At 39.2% G+C, this 20201-nt stretch overlaps 1 protein-coding gene and 1 long non-coding RNA gene across 7 annotated transcripts in view; one reads left to right on the top strand and one right to left on the bottom strand.

The window, feature by feature from the left end:
• Window positions 1-19976, top strand: part of FBXW7 (F-box and WD repeat domain containing 7) — a 195604-nt gene extending 175628 nt beyond the window's left edge. For all 6 annotated transcript variants that reach the window (XM_069785258.1, XM_069785267.1, XM_069785243.1 and 3 more), the window contains 7 exons: window positions 2813-2936; window positions 4745-4881; window positions 6545-6658; window positions 10915-11096; window positions 12174-12399; window positions 16674-16884; window positions 17912-19976. In XM_069785258.1, coding sequence (XP_069641359.1) covers window positions 2813-2936; window positions 4745-4881; window positions 6545-6658; window positions 10915-11096; window positions 12174-12399; window positions 16674-16884; window positions 17912-18180 — 1263 coding nt within the window. In that variant the 3' untranslated portion in view covers window positions 18181-19976. The remainder of the gene's footprint in view (window positions 1-2812; window positions 2937-4744; window positions 4882-6544; window positions 6659-10914; window positions 11097-12173; window positions 12400-16673; window positions 16885-17911) is intronic.
• Window positions 9942-14235, bottom strand: LOC138685680 (uncharacterized). The gene is made up of 4 exons (XR_011325050.1): window positions 14043-14235; window positions 13563-13691; window positions 13141-13260; window positions 9942-10205 (listed from the first exon to the last, which is right to left on the bottom strand). It is a non-coding gene; the product is annotated as an uncharacterized lncRNA (long non-coding RNA).
• Window positions 19977-20201: the final 225 nt, after the last annotated feature.

Genomic DNA, 20201 nt, shown 5'->3' with positions numbered 1-20201 from the left:
TTATTTTTAGTGTTTTTTCTTGCATCTTGAAACCAGAATACTGTCAAGTGCTTAGCTTTATGAAAGGCTGACTTCACCAGTGAAGGTGACTTAAATAATTTTCACTTCCTAACCCCCAGTCACTGTCACCAAAATGAACTGAGTTAAACGCAAAAACCCGATCAAGCTAACTCCACCATCTCCTCTCTGTTTTGAAGATCATTCTACACCCAGATCTCCTAAGTGATGCTGTCCCCAGCTACTTACGTTGGCTGTGGTAGGGGGTGACGAACTGAGCTGTGGGGGCAAGAGCAAGTTGTTAGGGTCAGTAATTCTGTAAACAGGCTTCCCTGTCAAAGCCAGCATCCTGTGAAAACATGCTCTCGTGAGTTGTCGCTCCACATTAACATCTGTAGTTATCTCCAGTGCTGTTGGATACAATGCAGTGATTTTATGACCTAACCAGAACAAGAAGATGATTTGGACAGGAGGGCTTTTCTTCAAAAACGTTTTCAGCAATGCAAAGACAGTAATTTAATAGCTGAATAACCAAGAAAATATTTGCTTTCCTCCCAAGGAAAGATGCAGTCGAACAATTAATCTGAAATGAATACTCCTGTTTTCTTGCTGAGACTTTAGAAATAATTATTGAAATTACTTGTTTGTGAAAAACAGGTCTAGAAACCAATAGATAAGGAGTTTTGCTGAAATCAGCCACAGAAATTTTGTTGGTGCTCTGTGTGTGAGTGAAGAAAAAGGTGAGAGACTGCTTATTATTTGGTATTATTAACACTACTGCAGAGAGTAGTCCTAAATACAGTTGAGTCAAAGGTCAGAACTTTGCTACCTGAAGTTTTCTTCTAACTCGATCCATGAGCTGAGACAAAGGGACGTCATCTTTTATGCGCTGGTAATCTTAAAGTCAACTGTGGGCTCTGTTGACCCTCAATGGCTATTTAGATAAATATAGTCTGAAATAAATGTCATCCATATGTAACCTGTTTTAGAATCAGTTGGCTCACAGGTTTTAATTAACAGCATCTTAGCAACCATCCGTATCTGTATAGGTAGGACAAGTGATATTTAAACAAACTCTGCTGTCAGTTAAGGAACATCCAGGCAAAATGGAAAGGATCTCTTTCATGTTTGAGTCCTGCCGCATGCAGGACTATCTGATGTGTGTTAGGAAACAGTACTTCTTAAGTAATTTTACATACCAGGAATTAAGACAGAAAGTCTAAAAGGACAGGTACAGTTGTTGCTCTTGTAATAGAGAGGAGCCTTACACCAGGTCCTAAATGCTGACTCCCTGAGTAGGGACAGAAGAAAGATTCCTCGGCGTTATGGCCTGGGGTGCATACGGGATCTAATGCATAACTTAAGACAGGTCCCTCAAATGCGGAGTCCCTACGTGCTCAACGTGAGCTGCAGGTGATGACATGCAAACAAGGTGTGTGCAGTCAAAATGCAATCAGTTCTGGTGTACTGATTTTTTATTTCCTGCCTAGTCACTGGCTGGTCTAGGTTACTGAAAGTAAACGTTTCTCACATAATAAGGTCAAAAATCTGCTGAGGTCAGCAGCCTATGGTTATGACTTCTTTACTGAATTTCAGCCTGTGCTGCTTTGAAGGGCAAATTCTATTTATAAACATTATAACTTCAGCTAAAAATTAAATAAAAAATCCTAAACACAAAAGGGTATGTCAAGCAGAAGTAAAAGTGGACGATCTGATTTTGAGTTCCCTGACAACTTCTGCATCCTGTTAGTTACTGACAAAGACCCCACTCTTTCAGCATATAAGTAGTTCTCTGCATCGCTTTTTATCAGTATGTTCTGTCTGCAGTTTTTAGCCATGGAAGGGACTTTCCTGCATCTTACACTTTTATTTTCCATGACTGGGGAGATGCATTGTTGCTGTCAAGTAGAAAAGCTCTACTTGGTCATCATACCCTTAATGGTAGCTGTCCCTGTATTTCGGATTGCGTTTTAGATGCCTCTGTCCCTGTTTAAGACTTCAGTACCTCTGAAGATGTTTGTGGAGATTTCGGGGGTTTTATCATGGTCGTTACATGGCTCAGCTTAGTCAATTGAGGTCTGAGTGCTCCCAATAACCTTTAATTTTGTCACATGGAAAAGTTCATCTTGTTTATCTTCTGGTGCTCATTGGGATTTCCCATATGTTTTGGTAACGTACTGTGTACAGTATCAAAGTTACATATTCAGTCCTTCTGCATCCCAGTCTGTAAAACTCCAGGTACCACCACTTTAGGAGCGTGTTTGCATTCTAATCAGAAAATGAGCGATACGTATGCTGCATTCCCTACAGCTGCAGAGTGCTTTTGAACTCAAGTGCATGTAGCATTTCTGTATTTAGGCTTACTGAGTGATGTTATTCATCACAACATACTTTCCTATTTGCTCACATGGCGAGTGTTGTACTTTCTAGTTAAACTCTCAAAGTAACTTTCGGTATACTTGTTAGCTAAAATAACAGAGACATTATTTTAGTAATAGTTCTGTTAATGGTTCATAGTAATGTGGATTACATTTTTTAAAAAGAAAATAGTGAATTCAGCTGACATCTACTTTCTTGCAAATACAAGAATCATTTCTGATGTGATCTGTATGGATTTAGTTACTTCAGATAATTGTTATACTTTAATGTGCCCACTGGAATAAACTGTAGCTCCATTAAGTTTCTGAGATTGTTTAATAATTTATTGTTTCAATTTTCTGTATTTCAGCCCCTGATGTGTGATAATACATCGAGTTACTTCACTTTTCCTTTCAAAAGCAATGCAGAAGATAGACTTTATTTTTCTTTTTTACAGCTGGCACTGTATGTGCTGTCATTCCTGGAACCCAGGGACCTTCTGCAGGCAGCCCAGACATGTCGTTACTGGAGAATTCTGGCTGAAGATAATCTTCTCTGGAGAGAGAAATGCAAAGAGGAGGGTAAGGCTGAGCAAAAAGATGGATGTAATGGTCAAAGTGTTGCTGTCGTAAAAAGTGCAGTTCATTTACATAATAAGCTTAAAGTTTTACCATGGCAATTCGTGTGACTTAAATTTACTACTAGTGATGCTTTGAGTTATGTGGTATGTATCTCTGTTGAAAGTAGGAAGCAGAAATAATCCATGGAGTACTAGAAATGAAACTAGAGTTAAGTTTGAACATCCCATTTATAAAGTATACTAGGTGTATGTTTTTAAAATACAATCAGTTTTGCTTTTTAAAGATTATTTTTATTCAGAATACAACCAAAGCAAATAAGAGCTGAGATATAAAAATGGTAGGAGTATAGTCTTGCAGTTTGTAAATAACATGGAGGAAAAACTGTTTCAGTGGTTGGGCAGAAAGGATGCTGTAATTTCACGTCATTTGTAGGAATATTTAACAGAGAAATGGCACATAGTAGGGGGAGAAGGTGCTAACTTGATTGCTTAGAGAGGGACACACAACCCGTAAGCCACATGGATGTTGCCTGCTCGTGTCAAATCCAGAAGATGCAGTGGTTCAGCAGTAGTATGAATGGGCAAAAAAAAGGCTCCCAGGAAAGTAGCCACATATTTGAGCACATGGAGAAGGTAAGCTTTTATTTTTAAGGAGAATTACATGAACAGGGAGTCTGATCTGGGGGGCAGAGCACATGCATGTGATCTCAGTATCCCTCATGGACACAGACAAAACCAGGGACCTGTCCAGGCTGCCTCGGAGTATGGAGACAAGAACTTGTGAGAGGTTGATGCAAAGGCTTTAACAAACATGACAGTGTGAATATCGCTGGCTATTTGTAAAGATACCTAAATTAATTAGTTTTCTTTTGCAATGGAAACCAGGTGTCTAACCTCTTAAATCTTCTCTAACAATTCTCCTCTTAGAAATTTCAGTGAGAATGTATTAAGAGGACAGAATGAGAAAAAAGGAGAAGGTTGAGGGGGGAATGAGCCTACATTTGTGAGCGTAGAAGTAAAAATAAATATGGCCAGGCATGAGAGCGCAGACAAACAAAACCGTATTGTAGACTGGTTAGACTTAGTGAGGCACTCAGTAATATGAAGGAGCAGTTAATTCAAAACTTGCAGATAGATACACCAGAGAAGGGGCTGAAGGCAGAAGAGTGAAATGCACATACTGGCAAGAGACAAGACTCTTGCTAGTAATGAGATGCAGTAGAGAGAGGAGCTGCATAGAAAAGGGAGATGGGTGAGAGAATTGTAAAAAAAGATACATCTCTAGTAGTGAGGCTAAAACAAAGCACTACCACTTAAGTGTCGGTTCAGAAAGGGCATAGCTATACTTACATTCCAGCCAGGAGAGGACAATGCCAAAAGCACACAGCCTTTCAAATCAAGAAAAGACTTAAAAGCTCGAAGGGTTCCAAAACGAGCATACAAGTGGTTATGGAGTTTGTTGGACAATACCCATTTGAAAAAGGCAGTAGTAATCTGCTACATTGCCTCAGAAAGGGGGATCAAAACCAAGCTAGTAGGTTGCCAGCAAGGAATGATGAACTAGAGCATTTTCAGCCACGATTACCGTAATATTTATGCTTAAACAACAAGGAAAGATGTAGTGTAAAGAGCTGAGGAGCAGGGCGGTGTCAGTGACACACAGTGCAAATATTGGCATGCGGGAGGTTGTTACGTCAGTGCAGTATTTAATGTCAGAGGTCACTGTAAAGGTGTGGGAGGGAGAGAAGTTGTTTTCTTTGGAGTGGCCTCATCTCTCCCCCTCCCCCCTTTTTTTAAAATTCATTTTAGGGATTGATGAACCATTACATATCAAGAGGAGGAAAGTAATAAAACCAGGCTTTATACACAGTCCGTGGAAAAGCGCCTACATTAGACAGCACAGGATTGATACCAACTGGCGGCGAGGAGAACTTAAATCGCCTAAGGTAAGTTTCTGAGCTATGTGCATGGTGCCATGAACAAAATGGGATCAACTCATAGGTTTGGTTTTTTTCTTCGGACAAGCCAGACTATCCCTGCACAAAAAGCAACGTATTGTTACAGAAAAAAAAAAAAGTATTTTAGCTTACCCTGGGTTTAAATTAATTTCTGAGCACCATATTAACAAATCAAAATGTGATTCTTCATGCAGCAGAATTCTTTTACTGCTGTTCTAAAAACTTCTGTGCAATTTCTTGAATTCCTATAAATATGCCAATCTCTTTGAGACAGATAATCTCAGAAACTTTCTTGGAAATACTTATATTTAAAATTAAACATACACACACATATATATGTAAATATGTATATGTATGTATGTATTTGTAGAGCTGGGCCATGTTGCTACATAAAAATGCTTCACAAGTATTCTGTGATCATTTCATGCTTTATACATACTCTTCTAAATTTAGCAGCACAAGACAACAACTTCATTCCATGTTAAGATTCTTTTTGTTAAAATACTAAACTTCTTTAATGACACTGATATGCTACGGTTGCGTCTTTTCCAATATGAAGATATGAAGCAATACTTCAAACCTTTTGTAAAATAAAATAGCAACTGTCTAATCAAACCTGGTATTGAACAAGCAGAAACATGAACAAAACACATATTCATAGCCTTTTAAGGTTTTAAGGCAATTTGCCTGTTTTCTTGATTACTGTACCACAAAATAATAAAAATAAGAACAAGAAAAAATCCCGTGGAAAACCTATGGCTATATCCCACTGTTTATTTGGCCGTGACTTACGTACATCTCTGGCAACGGCTCTGTATTTCTTGCCTCGATACGCCACATCAACTTGTCTTGGAATTATTATTAAAATTACAGCCTCAGGCATTATCCAAATGCCCATTTCATTTCGATGAACATCTTGAAAAGTGTTCAGCTATCTTAAAATATTCCTCATCCTATGTATTCTGATAAGGATTTCTTTGCTGTATTGCAGTACAGTGTACTGAATTGCAGTTTTTCCCAAATCAAGCATTGAAAATCCCACCTCTATAAAGCACCATCCAATCCACATTTCCAGCACATTAAATTATTGCTTTTGTTTGTATTTAATCGAGTTAATGGTTTTCTATTTTTTTTACTTTGGTGCTGCCTGGCATTTCACAGATTACAATGCTTGGCTGGTAAGGAAAAAAAATAGATATAGTCAGCCTTGACCACTGAAATGCAAATAAGCAGCAAATAATACAACCCCATCCTTTTTGTTCAAGATTGAAACAACTCTTAAAAGGTAAAAACGTAACTCAGCTGAAAAATAAAGAGATGGAATAACTGCAGAGGAATTGAGCAATGTCCAGTTACTAATTCAGCCTACTTTTATGAGTGATTTTTCCTAGTACTTTCAGGAGACTTGCAGTAATTGTGGCGTGCTTGCTAAGCAATGCTGTGCACACTCCACAGAGGAAGGAAAATACCTTCTTTGGTCCCAGCCAGCAGTAAATTAGACCTGACACACGGGATTAAGGGGCCTTACTGTTATTGAAGCAACTCCAGCATTTTATAATTTATGAATCAGAAGAGCACTTTGTTTCTCTGGCTTCTCTCTAATCTCCTGTGTTAAATTGTGACTGTACGTTTTTATGTTCTTTATTGTCAGGTGCTCAAAGGCCATGATGACCACGTGATCACATGCCTTCAGTTCTGTGGGAACCGAATAGTGAGTGGCTCTGATGACAACACACTGAAAGTGTGGTCAGCAGTTACAGGCAAGGTAAGTCAGTTATTCTGCTGAATTCCTTAGGAAATGAGCTACAGGTAGAGCACCGGTATGTCAAAAAAGCTGCTGTGCCATCAGACCGAACTGCAGGGTGGTCCTTAGTGCCATCTGGTGCAAAAATCGGAAAAAGTACCGGTAAACATTTGGGTCATTGTGATGGGTTGACCCTGCCTGGACGCCAGGTGCCCACCAAAGCTGTTCTATCACTCCCCCATCCTCAGCTGGACAGGGGAGAGAAAAATATAACAAAAGGCTCGTGGGTCGAGATAAGGACAGGAGAGATCATTCACCAATTACCATCATGGGCAAAACAGACTCAGTTTGGGGAAAATTAACTCAATTTGTTACAAATCAACCAGAGTAAGGTAATGAGAAATAAAACCAAATCTCAGAACACCTTCCCTCCACCCCTCCCTTCTTCCTGCGCACAACTTCACTCCCGGATTTCTCTACCAAACCCCCCCAGCAGCACAGGGGGATGGGGATGAGGTTTACGGTCATTTCATCACACATTATTTTCTGCTGCTTCATCCTCCTCAGGGGGAGGGCTCATCACACTCTTCCCCTGCTCCAGCGTGGGGTCCCACCCACGGGAGACAGTCCTCCACAAACTTCTCCAACATGGGCCCTTCCCATGGGCTGCAGTTCTTCACGAACTGCTCCAGCATGGGTCCTTTCCACCGTGTGCAGTCCTTCAGGAGCACAGTGCTCCAGCATGGGTCCCCCACGGGGTCACAAGTCCCGCCAGAAAACCTGCTCCGTGGGCTCCTCTCTCCACAGATCCACAGGTCCTGCCAGGAGCCTGCTCCAGCACGGGGTTCCCACGGCGTCACAGCCTCCTTCGGGAACCCACCTGCTCCGGCGTGGGGTCCTCCACGGGCTGCAGGTGGATAGCTGCTCCACCGTGGACCTCCCTGGACTGCAGGGGGACAGCCTGCCTCACCAGGGTCTTCACCACGGGCTGCAGGGGAATGTCCGCTCCGGCGCCTGGAGCACCTCCTCCCCCTCCTTCACTGACCTTGGTGTCCGCAGGGTTGTTTCTCTTACATGTTCTCACTCCTCTCTCCGGCAGCTGTTTCTCTCTTTCCCAACTTTTTTTTTTCCTTCTTAAAAATGTTATCACAGAGGCGTTACCACTATCACTGATTGGCTCAGCCTTGGCTGGCGGCGGGTCCGTCTTAGAGCCGGCTGGTATGGGCTCGCTCGCTCTCGAACACAGGGGAAGCTTCCACCAGCTTCTTACAGAAGCCACCCCTGTAACCCGCCCCCCCGCTACCAAAACCTTGCCACACAAAACCAATACAGTCATCTTTTCCCACACAGAAACTAGTCTAGTTCAAAAAAGTCACCTTGATGTGAAATTGCAATGCTGCTCATGTTACCACTGGCACATATCCTTGTTCTCTTGGCAATTCTGCTATTCTTGTGTAGTCGTTTGTGACGTGGATTCTAAAGAATTTGGACAGATACTTTGCTTTATCTTCCTTAAAGCTTAATTTAGCCTGCTTTTACCCCTCTGGATCTCCCTTTTTCACTTGTCTTCTAGCATTCTTTCTGTTGTTTCCAAGTTATTGAAATGGGTTGTTCATTTTACTGGCTCTGATTTCAAATACAGAGTTTGTTTTTCTTTCTAAGCTACTATATTGCTGAGCCACCAAAAAAAAAAAAAAAGTAACTTGCTTTAGGTTTAAATATTTCCTATTAAATTAGATCCAGCTCAGGCAGGAATTTAATAAGCTTCAATAATTTAATTTTGGCTTAGAGAAGCAAAACAATATGTGCAATCAAAAAGACAGTACTGAACATTTCGCTCATGTTAGAACATCACAGCTACTCAGCATACAGATTTTTTGTTTTAAGGTGACTGACTGACCGTGCTCTAAAGATACAGAAAAGGCCCCAGGGAAACAGTACTTTTCCCTTGTAGACTAGCATTGTGTGTACTTGGCTTTGTTTTAATGATACAGTTACATGAACAACAGGACAGCTATTGAGGATAATGTGTTTAAGAGGTAGAAGGTATCCACTTTATAATGTTGAAGCTGAATGGATAAAGCATTTGTCTTTGCATGCCTAGAAGATCCTTGATGGGATTGTAAATACTACTGTGGGGAAGAATAAAATTAAAAGCAATAGGCAGCCTCACCCTGCCTCTGTTGGCTTCCCTACAACAAACTGTCTAATGAAGGAACCCATATTGAAATTTACATTTTTTAATTGAAAAGGGCAGCCTAAACTCAAATGAAAAATACTTTCTTTGTACATACCACCGTCTCAAAAGCAAAATGTTCCTTTAAATATATAAAATTGATCATAGTAGCATGACTTAACAATTCCTGTTCAGTAATTTTTTGAAAGTAATTACAAATCCTAGTGTGACTATTTACCCCAAACCTTTAAGAGAGCCAGAAATTATATATGAAAGATGGAAGAGTGCTATATCAGCCTCCATGCTTACTGATGCTGAAGAATTAATAAAATAAAAAAAACCTAAAGGTTGGTTTGTGCAAATGAACATGACTAAATAATTCCCTTGACAGATGTAAAGCCCAAAATAAGGATTCTGTCTTCTTACTGCTTTAGAAGGATGATTTCTTAAAATATGAGCAAATCAGTTGAAATTTTAAAAAAAAGGGGAACTGTAAAAGTGAGTAACAGCTCTGAACTGAAAAAAGATGGGATTTGATAGCAGTGAACTAAGCTAGGAGCCAGGAATTGCAGAAGACTGGTAAAAAATGTTAAAGAACAGGAAATCTATGTACAGCAAAAAAGCAAAGGCATTTTCAAGGATGTTAGAAAGAACAGGACATTAACAACAGAAATTAGTATACTATCACTGATGCAGAAAAAATATTTATTTGGGGAGAAAATTCATGTGATGGAGATACAGCATGCAGTAATAACAGAACATTTCAGCAGAAGCTCACAAGGATGTTCAAAAACAACTACCAAAGTTATGTTTTTTCTTATTACAGCTGATCCAGATAATCTGTATTTGATGATTTTTTCCTAAAGTAACCTGTGGGGTAAAATTGGTATTTCTTCAGAAGGTATGAGCACAAGGAGAAGACCCAAAGAATGGCCAGAAAGCTAAAATTTGTCAATAATTAAATTCAGTAAACTGAAAGACTGGGTAGTTAGGATACGTTATCTCAGATAAAAAATATTGGACTACAACAAGAGGAGTCAACTAACAGTTAAAGGAAGGCCATGGCAATTAATGCCACTTGGCATTAGATTACAGAAGAAGAGATCATCAAACTGTCTTGACCTCTTTTCTTGTGCAGTTACAGGTTTGAATGATAAAAATAATCATGCAGAAATAGATGGCTATGTGCACTGTAAGGCTGTATCCCCATGACACCACTGAAGAAAATAGAGCAATGCAAAAAACAACGTGGCATATATTTAAATGGGTTAGAAAGTGGGTAATTATAGAGATCATGTTGTTAATGTAAATGAAGAATCTTCATGGAGTATCTTTCTAGAGGGGTCTTGCAAGGATCTCTTCTTGTCAGTGCTAATTAGCACTTATTGCTGCCTGGTGAGAAAGCTTATATAGTCGTTACTTGTAAAGAGTACAGACTGAGAGACAGAGACAAGTCATTGTTGCAGAGTGACAGAGGTTTTATAGAAGTAGGTATGAGCAATCACTTGTCTCTACATGGTGAGAAATCATGTCGTACATTTGGGATCAAAGAAGGTAGGCTGTGCTTATGTAGTGTGCGATTCTCTGCTGGGTAACAGTAAAGTGAAAAAGGTTTGAAACGTGATTTTGCAGTATTGATGCTGTAGCTATGGCTCACAGAATGCAATATTTCTTGCATAAACAGAAAACTACAATAAGAGTATATGGTTTACAGATTGGTGGTAAAACTACTAAGTGAATGCTTTCTCCAGTTCTAATACTCACGCTTCAAAAAGCTGTTGGAAAACCTGCAGTGACTCAGAAAAATGCCAGGAAAATGACTCAAGGCTGCAAAACATGCCATGTATTGAGAAATTTGGAAAGACAGTTTAGTTTATCAAGGGGAAGATTGCAGGGAAAATTCCTTATAGTCGAAGTACCGACAATGCAGAGAGAAATTTGATGACTGTTTTCTAAAACGTGGGATTTTTTAGTTCAATCACAAAGCAGTCTCCAGGGGTCTTCTGGCTCTTGCTATGAGAGACTACTGTTACCTCCTAGATTACTTCAGTTTCCATTCAACTCTGTCAACAGGGTAACTAAGCAAAATATTTCTTTTCAGTGTTTGAGAACATTGGTTGGGCACACAGGCGGAGTCTGGTCATCACAGATGAGGGACAATATCATCATCAGTGGATCTACAGACCGAACGTTGAAAGTCTGGAACGCTGAGACCGGAGAGTGCATACACACCTTGTACGGACACACCTCCACGGTGCGTTGCATGCATCTCCATGAGAAAAGGTAAGGCTTTGTCTAAAGCTACAGCCACAGTTTGGCTTGTAATTTACACCTATGTTCACAGAAGATGATTGTTAAACTTGGGTACCTCATACAACATTGAGTGAAATACAAACCAGACAAAGCATTCAAACTAAACTACATAAATCAACACAAGGGAGGAGATGATTAATAGAAGCAAAAGCATAAGAGTACTAATTAAAGAACAGAAAATTGAGTCATGTACTTTATAAAGTCACATTCTACATTATTTCAAAACTAATTCTTTGTTGTGCTGTGATCCAGTCTCCCACGCTGAATAATTTCTCCTTTTTGTCAATGCTACAAACTTTTACTCATTTTACAGAATGACTTTTTAAGTACCGTCACTGCAGTATTTTATTTAAATATTAACTGATCATATCATAGTTTCTGCAATAGTAAACCATGTCTTGATTCAACGAACACTGGCAAAGCTGTTTTACTTGGCTGTGGTAATGAGCTGTTGACAGAGTGCCTGTTGGTTGTATTTCTTCTCTTTTGAAGAATGATGAGGTTTTTTCTTTGTCAATGCCATTAATATTAATTCCTTCTCATTTCTGTTCTTGCCTAAAAAAGCTTTTAAAAGTATAAACTGAAAAAAATCAAGCAGACTAACTTTCACTAAAAGTAAAACTTCTAAAGATCTTCTTTGTTTAGTTGTTAGAATTAGTTAACTCAGTCATTAGAACAGAATGCTCGTAGCACTGGGTGAAGCTCAGCATATTCATAAGCTTTCATAGATAGATACAACAGTCCACATAATTTCTCATGACATTGTTTTGCTGTTCAGGAATGAAGTGCCTTTTTAAATACTGATTGCTAATTATATCAAATAGGCAGATCCTGAGGAGGTAAGTAGAGTAAGGAAGAAAAACACTCAAGTCATTTGCCACCCTAATGAAATGTCATGCCAAACTCGATCTTTGGCAGCTAGTGGACTAATGCTATCTAATGTCCCAAATTAAAACTTTTAACTGATTTATACCCAAGTCTAATTGTTTTTAACAAATACTTTAATGTCATATCCTAAGTACAGGAGGGGTTTTCTTGTTCCTCCAGAGTGGTCAGTGGGTCTCGAGATGCTACACTGAGAGTTTGGGACATAGAGACGGGCCAGTGTTTACACGTGCTGATGGGCCACGTAGCTGCAGTTCGGTGTGTTCAGTATGATGGCAGAAGGGTTGTAAGTGGTGCATATGATTTTATGGTCAAAGTGTGGGATCCAGAGACAGAGACCTGTCTGCACACACTGCAAGGGCATACTAACAGAGTCTACTCATTACAGGTACGTGATTTTCATCTGCCACTTTAGTTTCCTTAAGTAACATTTAAAGTCAGTTTATTTCACCTTGTTTATTAAATTGTGGGTACCTACTCCAGAATTATACAGGCCACAAGAATATAAAGGCATCTGTGGTAGTCCCCTCTTTCTAAATTAAGACAACATATAACTAGTGTAACGAAATGAAACAGAGAATTTTTTAGAGGAGCTTTTTTTTTTTAAAGCACCCAGTACAATAAAGCTCAAATCTCCATAACAGCAAGTTAAGTAGTTTTGTGGGTTGCTGGGTTGTTTGGTTGGGGGTTTTTTTGAAATCTTGCATGTATTTTGGAGCTATGTTTTTGCTTTCCCCAAAGAAATTCTAAACCTACTGTTTTAAATAAATCAGATGCTATAGTAAGTGAAAATGTGCCAAAACCCCCATGGGATTAATGTTCTGAATTATGCAGATCTGTTTATCCTTATTTTGTAGTCCCATCTTCCAGTTCCAAACTGTAATTCACAGTAAGGCTGAATCTAAAATTTTAATGTTCTGATGTAAATCTCCAGCCTTCTGCTTCCTCTTCTCTGACTAGAGGCCAGATCTACAACTGTGAGGCTTTGTCAGCAGAGACATGTTATTGTAGATGCAGGTTATTATGGTACTGCTCTGTGGCATGGCTCTATTGCCTACCAGTCATGCGAACTGCTCATCAGAACTAAGCTAGCAAAGATACACACAGACCTCATGTAGGCTATTCTTACTTTTCCTAACCCAAAAGATCATCTTGTTCATTTATAGAGTCAAAGCATCACTTCCAGGCATTGAAAGGCGAAAGAAATTAATTTCATGCTTGTGCCTGTTCTCACCACAATCTGGCAGAACTTGAAAAAGAAATTAACAAAGACAGTTCAAAATTGGGAAATTGTATTTGGCATGTAACTACTCTAGTTTGTGGCTCAGAAAGTGAAGCTCAGTGCTAGAGACATTTTTCATGGAGTGTATCTTTCATAAGGTGTATCTTGTCATAATAGATTAAATGTGGAAAAAATACCTAATTGGTTTCCTTTCCCAAAATATGTAGTAAAATTTATCAAAAATCTCCAGCCCTTCTCTTACATTCACATGCTGGGGAGTACTCTCTAGACAAGCAGCAAGCAAGTTGAAAATGCTGTACCCTACCTACCTGTCTCGTAAAAATATTCCAAATGTTGTATTTCATCTAGGGCAGTTTGGGAACAGTGTATGTTACTCTGCCTTCTCTTCACCAGTGCCTCTTGTTTTGGCTTGTGAATATTCATGTCTTGCTCTGATACTGTAGTAATAATGGATCAAAAAATTGGGGTTATGTTACACACCAATACTATTTACACCCTGTAAATGGAATTTGGCATTCTGAAACAAATTTCTGGGGGACAGGAAGCTACCGGTGCTTACAGTTTTAGGACAGAAAGATTCTTTAAAATTGCATGGTGAGCTCCTGCCCTTTGGCCTGAAACAGCCCCAAACAGCAGAACTCCCATAAATACTATAATCAGGCTGAATAACCAGCCTGTCCTCCCTGTCCCCACTCCATGGCAGGTTCTATTATACCCCAGTATTTCCCCATTTGTAGACCCCCTAGCATTTTTCAGAGATCCTTGTGTGGCAGTTGAAGACTACTGACCGTGTTGAGTTTTCTTCCTCTTTCTTAGCTCCTGTTGAAGCAATCCACAGATCCTCAGGGTTCATGGATAACAGCTCAACCACTGATCCAAACTCTTGTCTGACTGTAGCAATATCAGAGTAAAGTTTGTCTTGATGCCCAGCCTGAAAGCTCTCTTTCTGAATACCTTATGTACCTGGAATACAATTAATCTGTAGGAAAGGGGGAAAGAATTCAAAATTTGTTACGTCAATCCGGTTTAGTTCTGTTTAGGAAAGAAAAACATTCTGTAGTGTTTCCATCCAACAAGTCTGCTGGGCTTAGCACTCCTTGTCCTTTTGTCTGAACTCAAATTAGTTCACATCCTCTTTTGAAAGCAGGGTGCCCAAAACAGGATGCAAAATTCCAGTCAAAGTCTTACCAATGCTTACTACAAGTGAAAAGTTATGTTATATGTCTTACACAGCAGATGCCTATTTCAGATATCAGAGCATCTTTTCTTAGTTTATTTTCACCAGAAATGCAATGCATACAGCAGATAAGCAGTCTGTATAAGCCAGCTGCTCTCTACAGTCTTTTGAACCTGGGTACCATGCTCAACCATGTTTGACTGTAGAGATCTATGATGTTAGTTTTCTGTAGGTTTTATAAAAAGAAGCAGTCTCAGATAGTTCAGTTCCCTTAACTAGGTTCATTCTTTGCCATTATTAGATACCGGTCAGTCCACATGGACAAGTAGTGTCGGATGGTCCTAGCTATAACGAAGACTCCTGCCCATCCTGCATTCTCCCAGGCTGCAGCTGTACCTTCATTCATTCCCTGCCAAGCTCAGACCTTCACAATTTTCTCTTGACTTTTACACTCTTTGCTTTGGGTCAGTTCTACCATTTCAAATGTCACCCAAAGCCTAATGAAAATACTAAATGCCAGACACCCCCCTGGAACTCTTTCTGATATCTCTAATAATGCTGTGAACAAAGTTCTGAACTGGATAGTATCTCTGTCTCAAATTTGCCTCCCTCTTTGTGAATATACAACCGAGGCATCTGCTGATTCACATGGCTTTTTACTCTGTCACAGAAAAAAAATCATATTAGTTAGGATAATTTTCCCACAAATCTATGTTTGCTGCTACTTACTGCATTGCTAAGGGCTTACAACTAGATTGATTATTTGTTAGTTCCCTCTAGAAATTGAAGTTAGGCTGACCGATCCATAATTCCCCATCTCCCATCATCATCTCCTTCAATAAAGAAAGGAACTGTATTTGCCATCTGAAACTTGTCTGTCTTCCATGGGTTCTCAAAAATAGCAGCAGATGTCTCTGAGTTGCCTGAAAACAACTTGCCTTATCTGGGTTTTTTTTCCCCATTCTAGCAAAAGCTTGTACTCAGTTGTCAGCAGTGTTAGTGCTGTGAGCCTACACTCAGACAGCTGAGGACTGAAGCAAAAAAAAAAAGCTAAATAGCTGGCCTCACTTGGTGTTTCCTTCCCACTGAGCGTAAATAAGCTTTTTTATTTTGGCCTTCCTCTTGTTTGGTTTTGTTTGTTTGGCATTTTTTACAGAAATGTTTTATCATCCTTAACAGCTCTTGGTAGTTTTATCTTGTTTCGTGCCCTGCCTTTCTGATTTTGTCCCCGTGTGCTCTTTTAAACACCTCTATTGATCTAGTTTCTACTTTTTGTACAATTCCTTGTGCTTTAGCCAAGTGGGTCTTAGTAATTTACTACACTTCCTATCTTTCCTTCACACAAGGGTAGTTTGTGTCTTTAAGAAGGTGCCAACTCTCCTGAACTCTTCTTCCCCTCAGAGAATAGACATATAAAAACCTCATGGGAAGGAAGTCTCAATTTATTAAAGTATTCCTCCTTGAGGCCCACTGGTTTTATTCTACTACTCTTTTCCCTTCCTTTTTTGAGCATTCTGAACTCTCGTGTCATTGTCACTATCATTTAAGTTACTTTCCACCTTTATATTCTCTACATGTTCAGTCCTCTTGGTCAAAAGTGTCTCATTTCTCTTACATGTTCACGTTCTACATATTTTTATTTTATATATAATATATGCCCAGAAAAATCCAAGAATTTGGACATGTTAGCCTGTATGCCTTTCCCTACAGTGACTAAGAAGTTAAAGTTCCTTACTACACACAATCAGGATTATAAAATGCCTAAACCTAGCATTTTTCAATTACATTCCTTCCATTTTCCTATGTTTTGTCTTTTTGTGTAGATGATTCTGGATTAATGTTGTGCCCTTCTCCAGCTTAAAGTCCCTCTGTCTTGTGAAAAGCAGGTTTAGCTTGTTAATGTCTTAGGAAAGCTTCATTCTTACTGTTGCACACTGCAGTATAGTCAGGATTCTGTTGTCTTTAAAGGAGCTGTATTACATTTAAAAGATCAGCGGTTCAGAGTCTTTCTCCTCGAACCATGTACCTCATAGCCCGTGTCTACAACAGGAGATTACACTGACCATGAATCGCCTGCTCTGGTATCAAACGTGACCATCTCTCCTTAGACTGAATTATTACTTTGTGATGAGGTTTCCAAATACATATAGCATTTAACGTTGCATTCAGTGAATTAAACGCTTAACAGCCTTCTTCGTAGGATTGTAATTAATTGTTTGTAATAGACGTACCTTTCTTGTAGTTTGATGGTATCCATGTGGTGAGTGGATCTCTTGACACTTCCATCCGAGTTTGGGATGTGGAGACAGGCAACTGCATTCACACGCTAACAGGCCACCAGTCTCTCACGAGTGGAATGGAACTCAAGGACAATATACTTGTGTCTGGGAATGCCGATTCTACAGTCAAAATCTGGGACATTAAAACAGGACAATGTTTACAGACATTGCAAGGTGAGCTTAAACTACCTTCACGTAAATCAAGCTGCCTGCAGTAATCTATGCTTGCAGATTCTACATAAAAAAACCCTTTAAAATAATTACATACAAAGAAACAAGCATGGACCACTTACAACTTAAATAGTTTTCTGATGACATCTGTATGATCTTTCTCTGAATTAGAAGAACAAAATGTATTTAATCTAATCTATTCAAATCACTTGCCTATTATGAAAGGCAGATGGTCTGGACTGATAGCAATTTGCTATGGTTATATTAGCCTAATAAGCCACAGAAATATGTAGGAAATGACATCTCAAAACAGTCAGTCAACGTATTTATTTAGGGTCACTTGGATGTTTCAAAGTCTACTGATTAATTGGATCGGGAGGCAAAGTACACTGTCTGTTGCAATAAATCAAGAGCAATGAGTGGAAGATGTTTTCTTTATTTCAGTAAGAAGAATGATTTTTGTTTCCATTTTGACAGTTGCCACTCAGGCATTGTGCACACAAACACATTGCTTTGTTTCTCCCCACAAAAAAGGTCTTACATCATTCCTATATATCATATGCAGCATCGCTGGCTGGAGCAGAAAATTAAATTTCCTTATAAAGCAGACTCTGCTGTTTTAACAGTATATATTTATACGTCAATATATAACTGTCAATATTTACTGATAGAATAATCTCATAATAACACTTCAAAGGGACTTGGAGACAAACGCAGCAGTTATCTCATTCTGGACGGTTAAGTTCATTTTCATGAATATCAAAGTGCACACTTGCCCTACTGCTTGTATACAACAAAACGAGATCACTGTAACACAGAAGGAAATATTGGGGAATTTTTCTATACCCGTATTATTCACTTTTTGAAAGCACAGCAAGGCTTCTGTACCTTTTAATGTACAAAAACTGAGTTAACACATCTAATAGATAGAAACGGCTGTATGCAAATAGCTAGGTATTTATTCTATATGCAGTGGTGTCTGACATTGCTTTCTAATTACAAATAAAATCGTTTTGGTTTACTGTTACAGGTCCCAACAAGCATCAGAGTGCTGTGACCTGTTTACAGTTCAACAAGAACTTTGTAATTACCAGCTCAGATGATGGGACTGTAAAACTTTGGGACTTGAAAACGGGTGAATTTATCCGAAATCTAGTCACATTGGAGAGCGGGGGAAGTGGAGGCGTTGTGTGGCGGATCAGAGCTTCTAACACAAAGCTAGTGTGTGCGGTTGGGAGCCGCAACGGGACTGAGGAAACAAAGCTGCTGGTGTTGGACTTTGACGTGGATATGAAATGAAGGGCAGAAAGATGAATTTGTCCAAACGTGGACGATGTTCTCCTTTCCCTCCCCCTGAAAAAAAAAAAGAAAAAAAGAGAAAAAAAGAAAAAGGAAAAAAAATCCCTTGTCCTTGGTGGTGCAGGATGTTGGCTTGGGGCAACAGATCCTAAAGACCTACAGACTACGAAGGAGAAGACAAAGATGACAAACTATAACTGACAAGAGAGGCGTTTGCTGTCTCGTCACATAAAAAGGCTACACTTTTGACCGGGACAGCTTTGCAAAAATACGACTTTTGAAATGAAACCAGGTGCAATTATTTCTTTACTTTCCTCCAACTGCTCCTTGAGCAATTTGGAGGTGAAAAAAAAATTGTTACAGTTCTTGTTAACAGGTTATTTTACCACAAAGATCTTGAAAGAAGCTGCACAGGTGAGCCTGCTCGTGCACCCCTGGGCCACACTGGGTCCCGGCAGCCCCTCTGAGCAACATGCTGTCCCTTAGCTCCGCTCTGAGCAGGGGGTTGGACCGGACAACCTCCAGAGGTCCCTTCCAACCTCTACAAGCAGTCACTGGTTGACTTTCAAAAACTAGAGAGCATCTGCAATGAAGAAAAAAACAAAAAAAAAAAAAACAAAAAAAAGAACAAAAACAAAGAGTCCATTCCTGGTGTGGAAAAGCTAAAATATTACTGTGAATTGTTTTGTACAGTTTTATCAGAGCTTTTTCTTTTTTTTCTTTTATTCCTCTTTTTTTTGCCAACCATTGCCAATGTCAATCACAGTATTAGCCTCTGTTTAATCTATTTACTGTTGCTTCCATCTACACTCTTCAACGCATAAGTTGCTCTGAGGTGGCAAGTTGTCCTGGGTTTTGAGAGTCCTCTGATGGATTTAATTCGCAATGCTGGTGCTAGAAGTAGGTCTTCAATTACGGGATTGTTGTCCCACCCCTGTACTGTATTCCCAGTGGCCAAACTTATTTATGCTGCTAAATGAAAGAAAGAAAAGCAAATTATTTTTTTTTATTTTTTTTTTTCTGCTGTGACGTTTTAGTCCCAGACTGAATTCCAAATTTGCTCTAGTTTGGTTACAGAAAAAGACTTTTTGCCACTGAAACTTGAGCCAACTGTGCCTCTAAGAGGCTGAGAGTGGAAGAGTTTCAGACAATTAAGAGTGAAGTTTGCCTGCAAATAAAGAATTGAGTGTGTGTGCAAAGCTTATTTTCTTTTTTCTGGGCAAAAATTAAAACACATTCCTTAGAACAAAGCTATTGCAGCCTGTTCTGTGGGGAAATTTTTCTTTGTGAGGGCTGTGGTGAATGGAATGAACATACATTAAAAAAACTGACAAAATTTTTAAAAAATATTATAAAATACAAAAATTAAAATAAAGTTGCTGGTCAGTCTTAGTGTTTTACAGTATTTGAGAAAAAAAACAAACAACTGTTACAGTTATTGCTGGGAGGAACTGACAGAGCAAAAACTTACGTTTTTGTAAAGATGTCACACGCAAACAAAATGAGAAACGGAAGAGTCAAATGGTTTGCCTCATTCTCCAAGAGCCACAACTCAAGCTGAACTGTGAAAGTGGTTTAACACTGTATCCTAGGCGATCTTTTTTCCTCCTTTTTTTTTTGTTTTATTTATAGTCTGATTTAAAACAATCAGATTCCAGTTGGTTAATTTTAGTTATGTAACAACCTGACATGATGGAGGAAAACAACCTTTAAAGGGATTGTGTCTATGGTTTGATTCACTTAGAAATTTTATTTTCTTATAACTTAAGTGCAATAAAATGTGTTTTTTCATGTTAGTATGTCTTTTTTTTCCCCCCTCCTCTTTCTTGTTGTTAATTTAATATCATACATCCTACGAAGGGTAAAGCAGGTCAAGTTGCTCAGCTTACTGGTAGGTGCTAAAATATGTCGCAGGACTTTTTATGTAACCCTTCCACAAACAGGTGCGCAAGTGTCCTCTCCTTCAGTTGCCATATAGGATTTGTCACATGGGCTTCAACAAACATGCAGGAAAGCCATTA

Source organism: Haliaeetus albicilla, chromosome 1, assembly GCF_947461875.1.
Source record: "Haliaeetus albicilla chromosome 1, bHalAlb1.1, whole genome shotgun sequence".
NCBI classification, from domain to species: domain Eukaryota; kingdom Metazoa; phylum Chordata; class Aves; order Accipitriformes; family Accipitridae; genus Haliaeetus; species Haliaeetus albicilla.
This window is presented reverse-complemented; position numbering and strand designations above follow the sequence as displayed.